The sequence below is a fragment of the Pelodiscus sinensis genome, chromosome 26 (genome assembly GCF_052426305.1).
Source record: "Pelodiscus sinensis isolate ZL-2025 chromosome 26, ASM5242630v1, whole genome shotgun sequence".
Taxonomy (NCBI): domain Eukaryota; kingdom Metazoa; phylum Chordata; order Testudines; family Trionychidae; genus Pelodiscus; species Pelodiscus sinensis.
In genome coordinates, this window is record NC_143077.1 from 18,571,298 (window position 1) to 18,587,045 (window position 15,748).

General features: G+C 44.8%; 1 protein-coding gene across 1 annotated transcript; it reads left to right on the forward strand.

The window, feature by feature from the left end:
- The first annotated feature begins 10,317 nt into the window (after nucleotides 1-10,317).
- Nucleotides 10,318-12,533, forward strand: LOC149521512 (maestro heat-like repeat-containing protein family member 1). Its single transcript, XM_089773408.1, has 4 exons — nucleotides 10,318-10,371; nucleotides 11,008-11,185; nucleotides 11,649-11,689; nucleotides 12,014-12,533. Exons 1-4 carry the CDS (start codon nucleotides 10,318-10,320, stop codon nucleotides 12,194-12,196), a joined length of 456 nt encoding a protein of 151 aa, XP_089629534.1. The 3' UTR covers nucleotides 12,197-12,533.
- The last annotated feature ends 3,215 nt before the right edge of the window (nucleotides 12,534-15,748 follow it).

Genomic DNA, 15,748 nt, shown 5'->3' on the forward strand with positions numbered 1-15,748 from the left:
GCCAATCTAGACGTGCTTTTCCGAAAATGCTTTTAACAGAAAACTTTTCCGTTAAAAGCATTTTCGGAAAATCATGCCAGTGTAGACGTAGCCCATGAGTCTTAATTCTTTACCAGGAAATATTGAGATAGGGCTGTTTCAACAGTGGAAAAGGGAAATTGCACTCATCAGACGTAGAAAAGATGGGCCCATTGCATGATATTGAATGAATTTGTAGGAACATAAATTCTGTGTCTCTTTGTAGCTCAAGCAGGCCATCATCAAAGCCCTTGGTCCCATGATGAGCCTCCTCCTGCATAAAGAAGAGTATCAAGATCAGGTGTTCGAACAGATCCCATGGCTCCTTGAGCAATATAAAGAGGATGTTAATGTTTTTCATGCCACCAAGGTGAGATACTTATTAAAATAACTATCAATGTGTGCGCATAGGTGAACTGCACTAGCTGCTACCAGTGGCGTTTCCTGGTCTACATAGTGACTTGTTAGATAATAGATAAACACACAAGTCTTGATTTTATAGACATGGTGACCCAGGTGACAAGTTTTGTAGGTAAAAGCCTCTCATGAAAAATATCTTCTGTTTCCTGGAGATGCTAAGGAGGTAAGAAACAAAACACCTGCCCCTCCCCCCCATAAGATATTCCCTCCTTGTGATTTACTGGTACATCCTATCAACTCTGTGTCTCTCTTTTAGATTATAAATAAACTCCTCAGAGCAGGGGCTGCTGTGTGTTGTCTCTGGGCAGTATTAAGTAAACGGCCAGTAGCTGAAAATTAATACTAAGAAGGCCTGAAGTGCATTGCTTTAGATTCTATAACTAGATAGATATAAAATCACTGTCTATTTCATCTACCGTTGTGTACAGGGCTGTTGTAGCTGTGTTGGTTCAAGGATATTAGAGAGACAAGGTGGGTGAGATAATATAATTAAAGATATTTTTTCACCCACCTTGTCTCTCTTATTTCATCTACCCTCAGTATCACATGACCAAGGTAACTCTTGTCTGCTGATAGTGAGAGGATGGAGTGAGGGGAGTTGGCTTCAGTAGTATGATTTAGCATGCTCAGTCTATGTGAGCTGGCTCAGTACAAGCCAAGCAGCAAATCCAGGGCCACAACCCTGCTGCCCTTCCCCCCTCCCCACTTCCCCCATGGTTTACTCCCAATCTATGTTGGCTTTCTGGTCCAGAATATGTGGTTGCTTTTGGGATTGGAATACCCATGACTTTGAGGGAATCAATGCCTCATAGACTTGACTAAAAGTATCAGAGGACTACACAAGAGCCTAAATGTAGTAAAATATGTAGATTTCATCAGAGATATCCTGAAAGCTTCAAGCAGCAAAGAAGAAAAGTGTGTAGGTACAGGAAGGAGTTAGACTGTCATCTCATTATCAATAGCCTGGAAGAGAACATAAAATCATCATTGATAAAATTGGCAGATGAAATAAAAATTGGGGAGTGGTAAATAATGGAAAGGACAACTCACTGATTCAGAGTGATATAGATCATTTGGTAAACTGGATGCTAACAATAAATGTGCATTTAAATATGGCTGAATGTAAATATATGCATCTAGGTGATACATACATGTTGAGGGATGCTTCCTGAGAAGCAGTAACTCTGAAAAATATTTTGGGAAACTTGGTGAATACTCAGCTGAACATGACCTACAAATGCGATGCTGTGGCCAAAAAAGCTGAAGTGATACTGGGATGCATACATGGGGAAATCTCAAGGAGGAATACAGTGGGAAATGCAAAGTTCATTTCCACACTAGAACTGACCAACAGATATTGGTAGATACCCCTGATACCGGCTTCCTGTGAGAAGAGTGCCTTCCACACCCTGCTTGGCTTATAGCAATTCAGCAGGATGCCATTTGGGCTGCACAGAGCCTCAGCCACTTTTCAGCAGCTCATGAACCAAATATTGCAAACGTATATGCAATATACAGCCGTGTGCATTAAGAATATTGTCATCCACAGCACCAGCTGGGGGGAACACCTCTGACATCTTAGCAAGGTATTGTAAGCCCCAATAGATGCAGGACTCACTGTGAATCCAGCCAAGTGCCATCTTAGTGAACACAGTAGGAAGGGGAAAACTATAGCTCCTTGATAAATAAGGTCTAAGGCTTGTGTGACTGCCCCACCTCCATGACAAAGAAACAGGTGCCACAATACTTCAGACACAGTGGCTGCTTAGTACCCAACTTCATCACACTGGGCACCCTATTATTGGACCTGATGAAGAACACCCAATCACAGAAAGTCCAGTAATCAGAAGACTGTGAGGAAGCCTTCCAGGCCCTGTGAAAGCAGCTGAACCAAGAGCTGGTCCTATCCCATCCAACTTCACAAAGCCTTCTATCCTTCAAATGGAGGTCTCGGAGGTAGGACCAGGAGTGGTACTATCTCAAGAAGTAGGTGGGAAGGAGCACCAGATCCTTTATCTCAGCTGCAAGCTGTTCTCCTGAGAGACCTGCCGCCCTACTATAGCAAGGGAGGCCCTGGCCATCAAGTGGGTGATCTACACCCTGGGGGTATGTCTACACTACAAAGTTAATTCGAACTAACGGATGTTAGTTCAAATTAACTTTGATAGGCGCTACACTAGTGCTCCGCTAGTTCAAACTTAATTCGAACTAGCGGCGCACTTAGTTCGAACTAGGTAAACCTCATTGTACGAGGACTAAGCCTAGTTCGAATTTACTAGTTCGAATTAAGGGGTGTGTAGCCCCTTAATTCGAACTAGTGGGAGGCTAGCCCTCTCCAGCTTTCCCTGGTGGCCACTCTGGCCAACACCAGGGAAACTCGTCTGCCCCCCTCCCGGCCTCGGACCCCTGAAAGGGGAACGGGCTGGCTACGGTGCCCGTGCCAGGTGCAAGCCTGCCAGCACCCAGCTAGCAGACCCTGCACCTGGCATGGCTCGAGCCAGCCACCCGCTGCCACCCAGCCCTCTCCCTCTTCCCAGGCTGGCGGCTCTCGGGAGCCTGCCCAGGACCGCAAGAGGCGGGCACCCGCCTGGATTAGTGCGGACATCGTGGACCTCGTCCACGACCTCCGCACTAGGCACAGGAAAGTGGCCGTCTAGGGCACGAGAGCTGCCAGCCTGGCCACCCAGGAGCAGGTGTGCATGAAAATGAAGGTGGTCCACTGAGACCCCCGACCCTGACCCTGAGCTTACAATGGCCATACTGGGTCATACCAAAGGTCCATCTAGCCCAGTAGCCTGTCTGCCAACAGCGGCCAACCCTAGGGACCCTGGAGGAGATGGACCGAAGACAGTGACCAAGCCATTTGTCTCGTGCCATCCCTCTCCAGCCTTCCACAAACCTTGGGCAGGGACACCACTCCTACCCCCTGGCTAATAGCACTCCATGGACCCAACCTCCATCACTTGTTCCAAACCTCTGATCATTGTAGTTGCCCTCCCCTCTCCCACCCTCTCTCTTCCCCTCTCCCACCCCCTTTTCCCAGTCTCCCCGAGTTTTGTTCAATAAAGAGAGATTCTATTTTTGACCACAAGTACATCAGGAAGGGGGGCTAGGGAAGGGTAAGTGGAAGGAGGTGAGGGAGGAATGGGGTACGAGCTCCCGATGGGCTGGCTCTGCGGGCTTCTGGGGGTGGAAGCTCTCCTGCAGCCCCCCAATTGCTCCCTCTCCCCAGATGGCAGCCTGCGGCAAGTACAGCCGGGCTGATGGCCGAGTGGTGTGATGTGCCCAGTGTGGGCACTCAGGGCTCTCCAAGCCAGGACTGCTTTGCAAGCGGGGCACCCCTGAGAACTGTCTGTCCGGGGTGGGGGTTGGGTCCCTTTAAGCACAGCCCTCAGCTTGCCTGAGGCAGCAGCTCCATGCTCTAAGTCCTCATCTGATGCCCTTCCGGCACTGCTTCCGGCCATCCTTAACCCCCGTTCAGGGTCCACTTAATGTGGACATGCTAGTTAGAATTAGCAAAACGCTAATTCGAACTAGTTTTTTAGTCTGGGATATTCTGTACTGGGGAAGCCCTTTCAACTGGTCACCAACCACGCACCCCTCAGATGGATTAATAACATGAAGGACACCAGTGCCTGAATCATGAGGTAGTACTTCCCGCTCCAACCCTATGACTTCTGTATGTTACACTGGGCCAGGGAAGGCTTATGCAAACACAGACTTCTCCCAAGTGGAAGGAGAGGATGAAGAGGAAGGTCCACCAATGGACACCCTCTTAAGGGGGAGTGTTTGTGACAGAGGATACCCACCATGCATGGTTCAGCGGGAGCTAATCATGATCTGTGGGCTATGCCCCTTCATACTTGCTGGGAATGCTCCAACTGGAACCAGGAAACCAGGATATAAAAGGGAGCAGCTCAGTTCTGTCTAGGCTGACAGCTGAAGGGAGCAGAGGTGCTTTGCAGGCTTTTGTGGAGGGACTGACAGTGCCCTAGGATGCAGAAACCAGCCAGCCTGTGGTTCCAGTTGACCCCCCTCCCTTCCCCACAACCATCCAATGCCACAGATGGAGGAGAGACCACGGAGTTACTGAGATGACCTGCTGCAGAAGAATGGTGGGAAGTAATCTATGTGAACTAAGCATTATTGAGTTGAGGTATTAGACTTTGACTCTGCATGTTTTGGAAGAAACCCCATTGAGCTGCAAGACAAGGCCCTAGGCTGGGACCCTGTGGAGTAGGTAGAGCCTGGTGGAGAAGGGCTGGCCACTAGGCAACACTGGTTTGCCCCAAAGAGTAGTTGAGCACTAGGTTGAACGGTCGTACCTAGAAGGGCTTGGGTCGTTGAGCTGAAGAGCCTCATCAAAGGGCTGCTGCACTGACCCTGACTATTAGGCAATGCTGCTCTAAGAACCAGGCCTGCTATGGTGGTTGGGGAGACTAGGCCACTTGGGCTGCCTTAGTTCTTGAACTCCTCCACAACCTGATACCATCCAAACAGGGTGGACCTACCCTGTGACAGGTGACTTAATTACAGTCTATAATATCTGCATGGGGAAATATATGTAATGACCTAGCAGAGAAAGGCATGACATGATCCAGTGGCTACAAACTGAAACAGGATACATTCAGATGGGAAATAAGGTCTACCTTTTCAGTGGTGGGATATTAGCCATTCAAACCATTTTCCAAGAGTCAAGGTGATCATTTTAAAATCAAGATTGGATTTTTTTCTGAAAGTTCTGCTTTAGGAATTATTTTGGCAATTTCTAAGGCCTGTGTCATACAGAAGGCCTGACTAGTTGATGACAATCACCCCTTTTGGCCTTGGAATCTATGAATTCCATGAACCTGCTTCAGTCATTGCATATTGCTCCTTTGTATGCCCACCTTCTAACTTTCACCCTCTGTTGTAGAGTCTGAGGCAGCTCTTGGAAGTCTCTGGTGAATATAAGATCCTTCTACCTAAAGGGAAATTTCAAGCCATCTGCAGTGCTCTGCACAACCGGGTGAGGGGAACTTCTTCTTGTATCACTTGAGCTTAAGCACAGCAGATCTGAAGCATATTAACAATAAACATCTTTTGAATGCTAGTGAAGAGCTCGGAGACCTTCTTATGCCTTATTGGTTTCTGCTGGCTTAAGAATAAGCAGATAGTGGTCTCATTTTATTAGCTAAAATCCAGCTCAGTTTGTAAAGCAATTTTAGCATAAGCCAGTTATTAGAGGGAGTTAGAGTTATATAGTAAAAACTGATCCCATCCAAATGGGGAGGACCTATCCTGTGACAGGGTGACTTAATTGCAGTCTATAATATCTATGTGGGGAAACATATGTAATAATCTAGCAGAGAAAGGCATAACGTGAGCCAATAACTAGAAAATGAAGCTGGACAAATTCAGACTGGAAATAAGGCCTACATTTTTATGGTGGAATAATTAACCATTTGAACCAGTTACCAAGGATCAAGTCTTGATTCAATTAGCTCTGCTGCTAAAAACACTTTGAAAGCAGGAACTTCTGTTATCCAATGTATCGGTCATTGTTTCTGATTCTTGTTGTGCAGTCAGTACCATTTATTTTGGGTTCAGAGCCCTATTTGGAAAGGTAGGAAGTGAGTGCTTAGAAATTAATTGAGCATCTTCTTTTCAGTTGCTTGTTCTGATTAGTTTTCCTTTGATCACTTCTCTTCTTCCCACAGATCTGTTCTCCAACTCAGCAGCTCATCATGGAAAATCAAATGGAGCTGTGCTATTGTATCCTACTGCTAGGTAGGGGAAGAGACTCCAAATTACACAGTAGTTTCCTTGTAACATCCTTCTTTTGTAGATGTGGTAAGAATGAGCTTTCAGTTGTTAGTGAGGATGTGATTTCTTCCTTTGCAGCCCGTTCTTCTCCTGATGACCTCATAGCTTTTCTGCACTCGCAGCTGAAGATTAAGAATGAGACTGTTCGTGTGGCATCCCTGAATCTGCTCACAGCTATTATTGGTGCTGACTGTAAGTAACACAGGAGTAACTGCGACTGCTGCGATCATCGCCATCGTGCTGGGGGTTGAGTTGGGGACATCCAGAGCTAAAAGCATGAGCTGCTATAGGTTGATCTAAAGAACCAAGGCTTTGCAGGCATGGTAGGGCTATAACATACTCATGATCTCTGCAAATGGGGCACAGAGGATCTGTAACACAGGGGCGGATATAGGGCAGGGCGAGCGGGGTGGCCGCCCCGGGTCCCGCGCTTCAAAAAGCCCCGCGCACGCGCCGTGGTGCCACCGCGCATGCACATGACGTCACTGTGCATGCGCCGTGGCAAGGGGGGGGCCCCGCGGCATTATGCTGCCCGGAGCCCCGCAAAATGGTCATCTGCTCCTGCTGTAACACATAGAGTCATATAGTCATAGATTATTAGAACTGGAAGGGACCTTGAGAGGTCATCAAGTCCAGTCCCCTGCCCTCATGGCAGGACCAAGCACTGTCTAGATCACCCCTGATAGGTGTCTATCCAATCTGCTCTTAAATACTCCAGTGGTGGAGATTCCACAACTTCCCTGGGCAATTTTTCACAGTGTTTAACCAACCTAACAGTTGGGACGTTTTTCCTAATGTCCAACCTAAACCTCCCTTGCTGCAATTTAAGCCCATTGTTTCTTGTCCTATCATCAGAGGCCAAAGAGAACAATTTTTCTCCCTTCTCCTTGCGACACCCTTTTAGCTGCATGCTCACCAGAGGGTTGGAAATTCACTAAAGGGACCCAGTGCTGCTCTAAGTTACTCCCATGTGGTCACACAGAAATCAACAGGGTTAATTAAGTGCTGAATGTAGCCTAAGATATTTTCAAGGTTCAAATACAAATGTAATCTTGTGGCGGATGCATGTTAATAATAATGAGATAAAAACAAAATAGTACTCCTGACTGAATAAGTATTAGACACTCTAGAATAGATTCCGAATTCTGCTATACTGGTGGTAAACACAGACTAACTTCACTGACCTCCATTTGTCTAACTCTCTTACAATATTTCCATCAGGATAGGATGATGGTGCTATTTACAGAAGTGGAAATACTTCAGACTTAGACTGGTGTAACTGAGATCAGAGCCTGGCCCTATATTTTCCCCGCTGATTCTGTATATGAATGAAGCTTGGTAGTACTCTTAAATAGGGCCCAGGACACATTCTAATGTGGAGCATGAGTGTTTGGAACAAAGATATACTATACTGCACACTTCTCCTTATCTTTCAGTGCCTGAGACAAGAGTTAGAAAGTTTCTGATTGTGAAGGCAGTGCAATCTGCTCTCAGTGATCAGAGTGCTAAGGTAAGATTGTGTGTGGAATAGTGGTATTGCTGTTAATATCTGGGAAGTATTTCACTCAGTGGAGAGTCTGGCAATGAGACACATTTTTAGGCTGAGATTATTAATAGGGTTTCAATTAATCACAGTTAACTAAAAATTAATGGGATTAAAAATTGAAATTTATTACATATTTTTGTGGTTTTTTACATTTTCAAATATATTGATTTCAACTACAACACAATGACAAGTGTGTACTATGCACTTTATATTATTTTTATAACAAACATTTGCATTGTAAAAATGACAAAAGAAATACTATTTTTCAATTCATCTCATACAAGTGATGTAGAGCAATCTCTTTAGCGTGAAAATGCAACTTACAAATGTAGATATTTTTTGTTAACTGTAACAAAACAATGTAAAACTTTAGAGTCTACAAGTCCATTCAGACCTACTTCTTGTTCAGCCAGACACTAAGACAAACAAGTTTGTTTACATTTATAGGAGAAAATGCTGCCTTTTTCCTAATTACAGTGTCACCTGAAAGTGAAAACTGGCATTTGCATGGTACTTCGGTAGCCAGTGTTGCAAGGAATTTACATAACGGATGTGTTAATCATTTGTACTTCAGCCACCATTCCAAAGAGATAAAAGCAAAAGCAAAAGGACTCTCATATCCTGTCTCATATTGCATGCAGAAGGGATAATAATAACTCGTGCATAATCTCTACCCTTGCAGGTGAAGATGGCAGCTCTCCATTTTGTCCTGAAGCTGCTCAGTTCAGGAAGTGTGGAGAATTGTGCAGCAGGGGATATGGTTGCATACGTTTTCAGAGAGTTCGATGTGTCCACCAGAAATCTGGTAAGGAGAGTTCTTAACACTTAGGACTCAGTTCTGCCATTCTGGCATGCTGATTGTTCCCCTTGACTTCAGTGGGAGCTTTGGATGCTCAAGGATGCAGCTGGACTGAAGGATTAGAGCTAGAATCTGATCAGTGATATTCGTGTAAAGCCAGGGTAATGCCCCTGACTTCAGTGGCATTATTTTGGATTTACACAAGTCTAACAGAGACCAGAATCTGATTCTGGATATTTACATCTGACAGTGCGACCTACATTCCTTAGACCTTGGGCAAGTCAGTGAAAATTCTGACAACACAATCTTTCAGTGAAATGCTCTTGTATAAGGAAGCACATCTTTTTTATAAATAGACTCTCCAAAGAACACACTGGTGCCCAATCCTGTGGCTGCTGAAGCATACATAAACTATTAGCAAAACACTGAAGTTATGCAGCCTACATCAAGATGTCTAGAACCTGGAAAAGTTTGCTGCACACTTCATACTCTGTTCTATGTGTACTAGTTCAAAATCTTTTCAATGGGTATTTCCAGCTATGGGCAGAGTCATGGACTCCAGACACAGAGTTCCATGATGGGATCCATGATATACATTAACTTTACAGTAAGTTGTTGAGGATCTTAGCTCTGCCTGGCCCTTTAGCTACGAAGTGGGAGCTTATGGCAGTACTCACCAACTGCCTCTTTTTCATGCTACCCATCTCAAAGAAAGTAGGAGGCAACTCTTTCTCATCAGGCCACATTTGCTCTTATTTAAACTGAAATCAGTAGAGCTGATCAATATTTAGTTTGGTGTAAGGAAGAACAGAATTTAGCCTATAGATAGACTCACATTCACTATGCACAGAATGATCAAGCTGCTTGGGGCATCAGAACAAACAGAATGGCTCCCTCTAGGTTCTGCATATTTATTTCCACTGGGCAGAGTCTGAGTGGCTCTCCTCAGAGATAAAAAGAAGAAATGTTCTTTTTTGAAAATTTTTCAAAAAATGAATACTGTTCAGGGAACTCTTTTATAGAATCATAGAACGATAGGGCTTGAAGAGAATTCAGGAAGTCATCGAGTCCAACCCCCTGCTAAAAGCAGAACCAATTCCAACTAAATCATCTCAGCCAGGGCTTTGTCAAGCTGGGACTGAAAAACCTCTAGGGATGGAGATCTCACCACCTCCCTCAGTAACCCATTCCTGTGCTTCACCACCCTCCTCGTGAAATCGTTTTTCCTAAGATCCACCCCCCCACACACACAACTTGAGACCACTGCTTCTTGTTCTGTCATCTGTCACTACTGAGAACAGCCTCTCTCTATCTTCTTTGTGTCCCCTTGTGCTGGGGTTTTCCTAAGCCTGGGTTCTGACCCACCAGTTAGGTGTTTCTGTTATTCTCTTCCCTTAAGAATCTCCATCATTCGAGGTTTTTAATGCCAGGCTTGGCAAAGCCATGGCTGGAATAATTTAGTTGGGGCTGGCCCTGCTTTGAGCAGGGGGTTGGACTATATGACCTGCTGAGGTCCCTTCCATCCTTAATCCATGATTTTATGATTTGTGCACTCCTAATGCAATGGAAAAGCTCTCATAGGTCAATATTCAGAAAGGCTTTGTAAGAAATAGACACCGCTTCTACAGCCAGTGTTTTCCCACTAGCTAGTAAATTCTATGTATCTATCTCATAGCAGGGGACAAAACTTCCCTCCCAGGATGTTCAGGAAGAAAGCACTATCCAAACTATGTGCATTCACATCCTGCAAGGCCTGGACATATCAGTCACTGGAATGACCCAAGTAAGTGACATGTTGCTACTGCTTCGTGAAATAAAGACATTCTTCCGTATATCTACTGTACCTCTCCATAAGGAAGCTTCTTGCCAGTCAGGATAATGGAGGTACAGCATGTCAAGTTCATGTCAGAGATGATGGGACCTCTGTATCATGGAGGAAGCGATTCACAGTACAGACAAGATAAAAAGGAATTTCACTGGAAGGAACCATAATGCAGTGGTCTTCTGTTAATTACCACGATTGCCTGAGTGCAACGTCTCCTTAGATTCCCCATGAATCCCTTGGAAATGTAGACTTGGTGATCCTGTATTTAAACAGTTATTGGGGCCGTGATTGTGCCTTCTGTATGTCTGAAAAGTGCAGGATGAATTTATGGTGCTGTCTAAGTAGCTTTATAATGCAGGGAAAGATGATTCATCTCCGGATGAGAACCAGATTGCTAATGCTCTCCAAACAAGGCAGTGTACTTAAAATGTAGAGAGAGGGATCAATGGGACAGGTAGTGTGAGATGATGGCGGAGGGGAGGAGAAAGTGAGATCGAGATAAGGTAACGAGATAGGGAAGGGTCAGTGATGACTAAATGGAGAAGGTGCATGACAGAAGGATTCAGCCAGTAGGAGGTGGGGGAATGAAAATAGCCAAGTGTTGAACTGTCTTGCTCTTCTGTGCAGGTGTTATGGCCAAGGCTTCTAACGTATGTGGTGCCAACTCAGTACACTGGCACTTTGAAGCCTCTCTGCAGATGCCTCCAGGAAATGGCTGAGAAAAAGATGCAAGAAGGAGGAGAAGCTGCTTGCCTGGACTACAGTGGACAAGGTTTATAACAGAAACTCTTTCATTTATTCTCACCAGCCACTATGAAATGACCAGATTCAGCCTGTTCCAATTCTCTCATCTTCAGTCAAGAGACTAAAAGGAATGCAGGATGGTCTTGGGATTAAAACATGGCAATGGGAGGGAGCTAGAAATTGGGGGTTCTGGTTCCAGATCACCACCAAAATTCTGATATAACATTGGGGAAATCACTTGCTCTCTCTCAGCTTTCCCACTTGTGAAACTGAGGACTAGTTAACGCCAGTTTCTTAGAGGTGCTATGAGGAGGAATTAACTCATGTTTGTAAAACACTTTTGAGATGCTCCGCCTGAAAACACTATGGAAATGCAAATATTATCAGCTGCATGCAACGCTGGTGGGCACATTGGAAATGGCTAGGTGAACAACATCAGCGGGATTCTCCAAAGTCTGGCATAATTAATGATCTTCTATTTCTTTTCCCAGGGAAACTCCCTACACCTCAGGGATTGCTGGCACGACTCCTGGTAAGTAGACCACAGAGAACAGGTTTTCTGAGAAATGTGAAGTGGAACAGTTAAGTATAAAAATCAGTTTTCCAGCTAAATGCTTTAGGCTGAAGAATGTGTATGATTGGGTCTCTCTCCACCCTCCCCGATCAGACAGAGACACACTGTTCTACACCCTCATGCTAGTTAGAATATTTTCTTCTTTAGGAAGTCACTGCAGTAGAAGCAGCAGCTCTACAGTGTGTAGTCTCCACAGTGAGAGAATCTGAAATATTTCCTCCTTCAAGAACAAGCTGGTATCTTGCTGCAGAACTTAGCCTGTGCTTTCTCCCTCGTTGACAGGTTGTAGCCTCATCTCCTTATGAAAGAGAAGGACACGGATATTCTGTCTTGCAGCTGCTAAAAGCCTTGCACCAAAATATCCATGCAGCAGTGGGTGAGATGTGGGGAGTAAAGATTCCAGCTCTGCTGCAGCACCTTGAAGGTAAAGTGCTAGTTGGGAGTGACGTGGTCCATGGAGGATAGAAGAGAAAGCAGAAAATGCAGATTCCTATTGACATGTGTGGTGCCATGCATGTTGCAGTCCGTGGGAATAGTGTGGAATTGAAACTGGGGTTCTAGACACCTCACAAAATTTTTCTACAATTGTGAACCAGTGAGCTAACTCCAGTGTCAAACCGGGGGCCAACCACTTAGGATGGAATCAGGCCAGGAAGGTTTCAGTTGAATGACCATTTTACAGCAGTATCTTCCTGATCTTAGCTAGGTGATAATCTTACATGAGATCATCAGTGTTCTTGCGGAAATTCAAGCGGCCAGTTTAGACAGCTGGCAAGTTTTTCCTCAAGAGCAGATGATTTTGCAGAAAAACTTGCCAGTCTAGACTCAGCCTATGTTTCTTGTCAAGATTAGTTCAATTTAAAAATCCACAGTTTTTCTTTCTGTTAGGAAACTTAATCCATATATTAGCGATAGAATCCATGCCTGTCACAACAAAGCTACGTTGACCAAGTGGGTGCCCTACATATAATGTGTAATCTACGTATTGTAGGCCTGATGTCTTTCACCAATTTTACAGTCGTATGAAACTATTGACATCAGTGGGAAAAAATTTAGCGTTGGTTGTGTCTATACTACGGGGTAATGTCAATATGGTTATAGTGACAAAGCTAGGACAATATAGTCTCTGTACTATGTAACTGTGAGCCAGCAAGCTAAGTTGCACAACTTCAGTTATGTGAATAATGTATCTGAAATCGATACACTTAGATCTACTTACCAGATGCTTTCCTGTCAACTCTACCTACTGTCCTCATTCTGGTGGAATTCTGGAGTTGACAGGAGAGTACTTGGTGGTCAATATATCGCATATATACTAGAGGCAATAAATTGACCCTTTCTGGATCAATCGCTGCCTGTTGATCCAGTGGTTAGTGTAGGTATACCCTAAGTGACGCACAATCCCAATGTGTTTCTGATATATATTGGACCCTACAATTTTCAAGTGGGCTTGCTATTAAAAAAAAAAGAGCTGTATCTTCCCTGGCTGCTGTTTCTGTACAGAGTCCACAGCACTATGTTCTGCAGACATTAAAGAAGGGTAAGTTAGAGCTGGCTGTTCAGAAACAGGGCCAGATTCTTAGTCGATGTAAATCAGTATAATTCCACTGACTTCAGTAAAGCTACACAAGTTTAGGATCAAGTCAGAATCTTGTATTATGCAGGAAAAATGTGCATGCATATTTAAGTCCAGTTTTCTGATGTTCTAAATAGGAATGTAAGTAACTAGTTGACTATCTGATAAGCAAAAGCTTATCGGATACATGACTAGTTCCTTGACCAGTTGCTTCCCCCCCTCTTGCTGCATCTAGCAGCGACAGCAAGTGGGGGGAGCAGGAGCCAGTGCTGGGGAGAGCCGGCTTAAAAGCTGGTTTCCCCCAAGCACCATCTCCGCAGGAGACAGGGTAGTAGCGGGTACTGGATGCGAGCCGGAAATCAGCTTATTCCTGACTTGTGCTCCATCCCAGATGCTGCGACTCTGCTTTTTAAATGTATTAAGAACCTGCCATCTCTTAATACATTAAAAAATCAGAAGCTCAGCAGGGGAGAGCTAGCGTGAGCCAGCAGTCAGGTATCCCGGCTCGCGCTTCAGCCTTTTATATGTATTAAGAGCCTGTCAGCTCTTAATACACTTTAAAGGTAGAGCCGCAGCAGGGTTAGCTGCCGGGACTGAGAGCTAACCCTGCTGCGGCTCCCCCGCTTATTGACTAATCAACTAGTCGATGGAAAATTCATCAACTAGTCAATTAGTCGATTAAACTATATTTAATGTCCCTTGTGCTAAATAGTTTGATGAGACGTCCAGTGCCCCCAGCTCCCATTGAAGTCAAAAGTAATTAGGAGCAGGGCTGTCAGGGGTTGTAGGGCTTGGGGCACTCCCCAGGGGCGAGGCTTAGGGCAGCCCACCAGCCCCAGGCCCTACCTTGCCTCTGCTTCACCTTTTCTCCAAACTCTGCCCCTGTTTTGCCCTACCCTATCCCTTCCTGCCCCTGCTCTGCCCTGCTGCTGAAGCCCCCTCTTCTGAGCTGAGGGATTACTGGGGGGTCCTGGTGCAGGATGGCAGTAGGATGGGCTCCTGCCTTCAAAATCACCAAAGCAACAGGAGTGACAATGGCTCGGCAGCCCGCTTCTTTGCCCCACAGCCCTCTCCCAGCATCGCCGTGGCCATGGGAAGCGCATTGCCTTGGAGCCGGGGCACCTTGCTTCCTACTGCCACAGATACAATGCACACAGCAGGCTGGGAGAGGGCAGTGTGGCAGGGTGGGGCAGGGCAGAGCAGGCTGCTGGGTCTCTCTTGGACCCATCCATAGGACAACTGAGGTGGCCACCATGGGCTCTCCCAAAGTAGGAGCTGGGGTGGCAACCCCAAAGTATCCTATGGAGTGTCCAGCATCTCGCTCCTCGTGGGTTGACTGACTCTGAATAAAAATGATACTTGTTCTTAGCCCAGTAGAGAACTTTGGCATCGGTCCTTTTTATCATTGAAATCCCAGGTATGTTACATTGGCATCGGTCCCTTTTAGCATTGAAATCCCAGGTATGTTACATTGGCATCGGTCCCTTTTAGCATTGAAATCCCAGGTATGTTACATTGGCATCGGTCCCTTTTAGCATTGAAATCCCAGGTATGTTACATTGGCATCGGTCCCTTTTAGCATTGAAATCCCAGGTATGTTACATTGGCATCGGTCCCTTTTAGCATTGAAAGCTCAGGTAGTTTTAAGAAGATTGACTGCAGAGGGTATATTGGGGACAGCTATTCTTGCTGTTGTAAATTACACTGTTGTTTTGCCTCCTGCTTTATAGGAAACACAGAGAATTCTCTGAACCACGAACAGTGGGAGCACATGCTGCTTCAGGTACAGGATGACTTTCAGATGTATTAGCATACATCCCCGCACCCAAATGTATCAGCTGGGAAAGAATTAATTATAAATTATTCATTATTAGCAGAGTGGGACAAATCATTTTATTTGCAATGTTTCTTTGATGAAATATGGGGGTTTTTTCAAAAACATTTTCATGGAAACTTTTTATTTTGTATTATCTTTCGACCAAAAACAAAACAACCCCAACCCAAACAGAAAATATTTAGGTTTTTTTTAAACGGATGGGGGGGGGAGGGTTTCAGTAGTTTTCCTGTTTATTTCTTTTTTTTATCCTCTTTTCAATCAGAAAATGGAAGAGGGAAAAAAGGGATGGTGATGAGGGGTAAGAAAAGGAGAAAACAAAGAACTGAAAAATGGTTTTAGTTTTTCACTTTTTGTTTGTGGCATTGAAAATCAAGAAAACAAACAAACAAAAAATTCCACCTGTTTTGCGAAACAGACTTACCATTTTTCAGACTGCTCTAATTATAAATAGCTTCATAGTACCACTGGGAATGACACAGAACTTAACCTGAAAACCAGCATGCTAATGATGGTAGTGCATCACTGGGGTACTCGTAAAGGAGTCTTTCTTACTTTTTACATTCAAAAGAAAATCTATGATGTGAAAACCTAAAAAGCAGCAAAG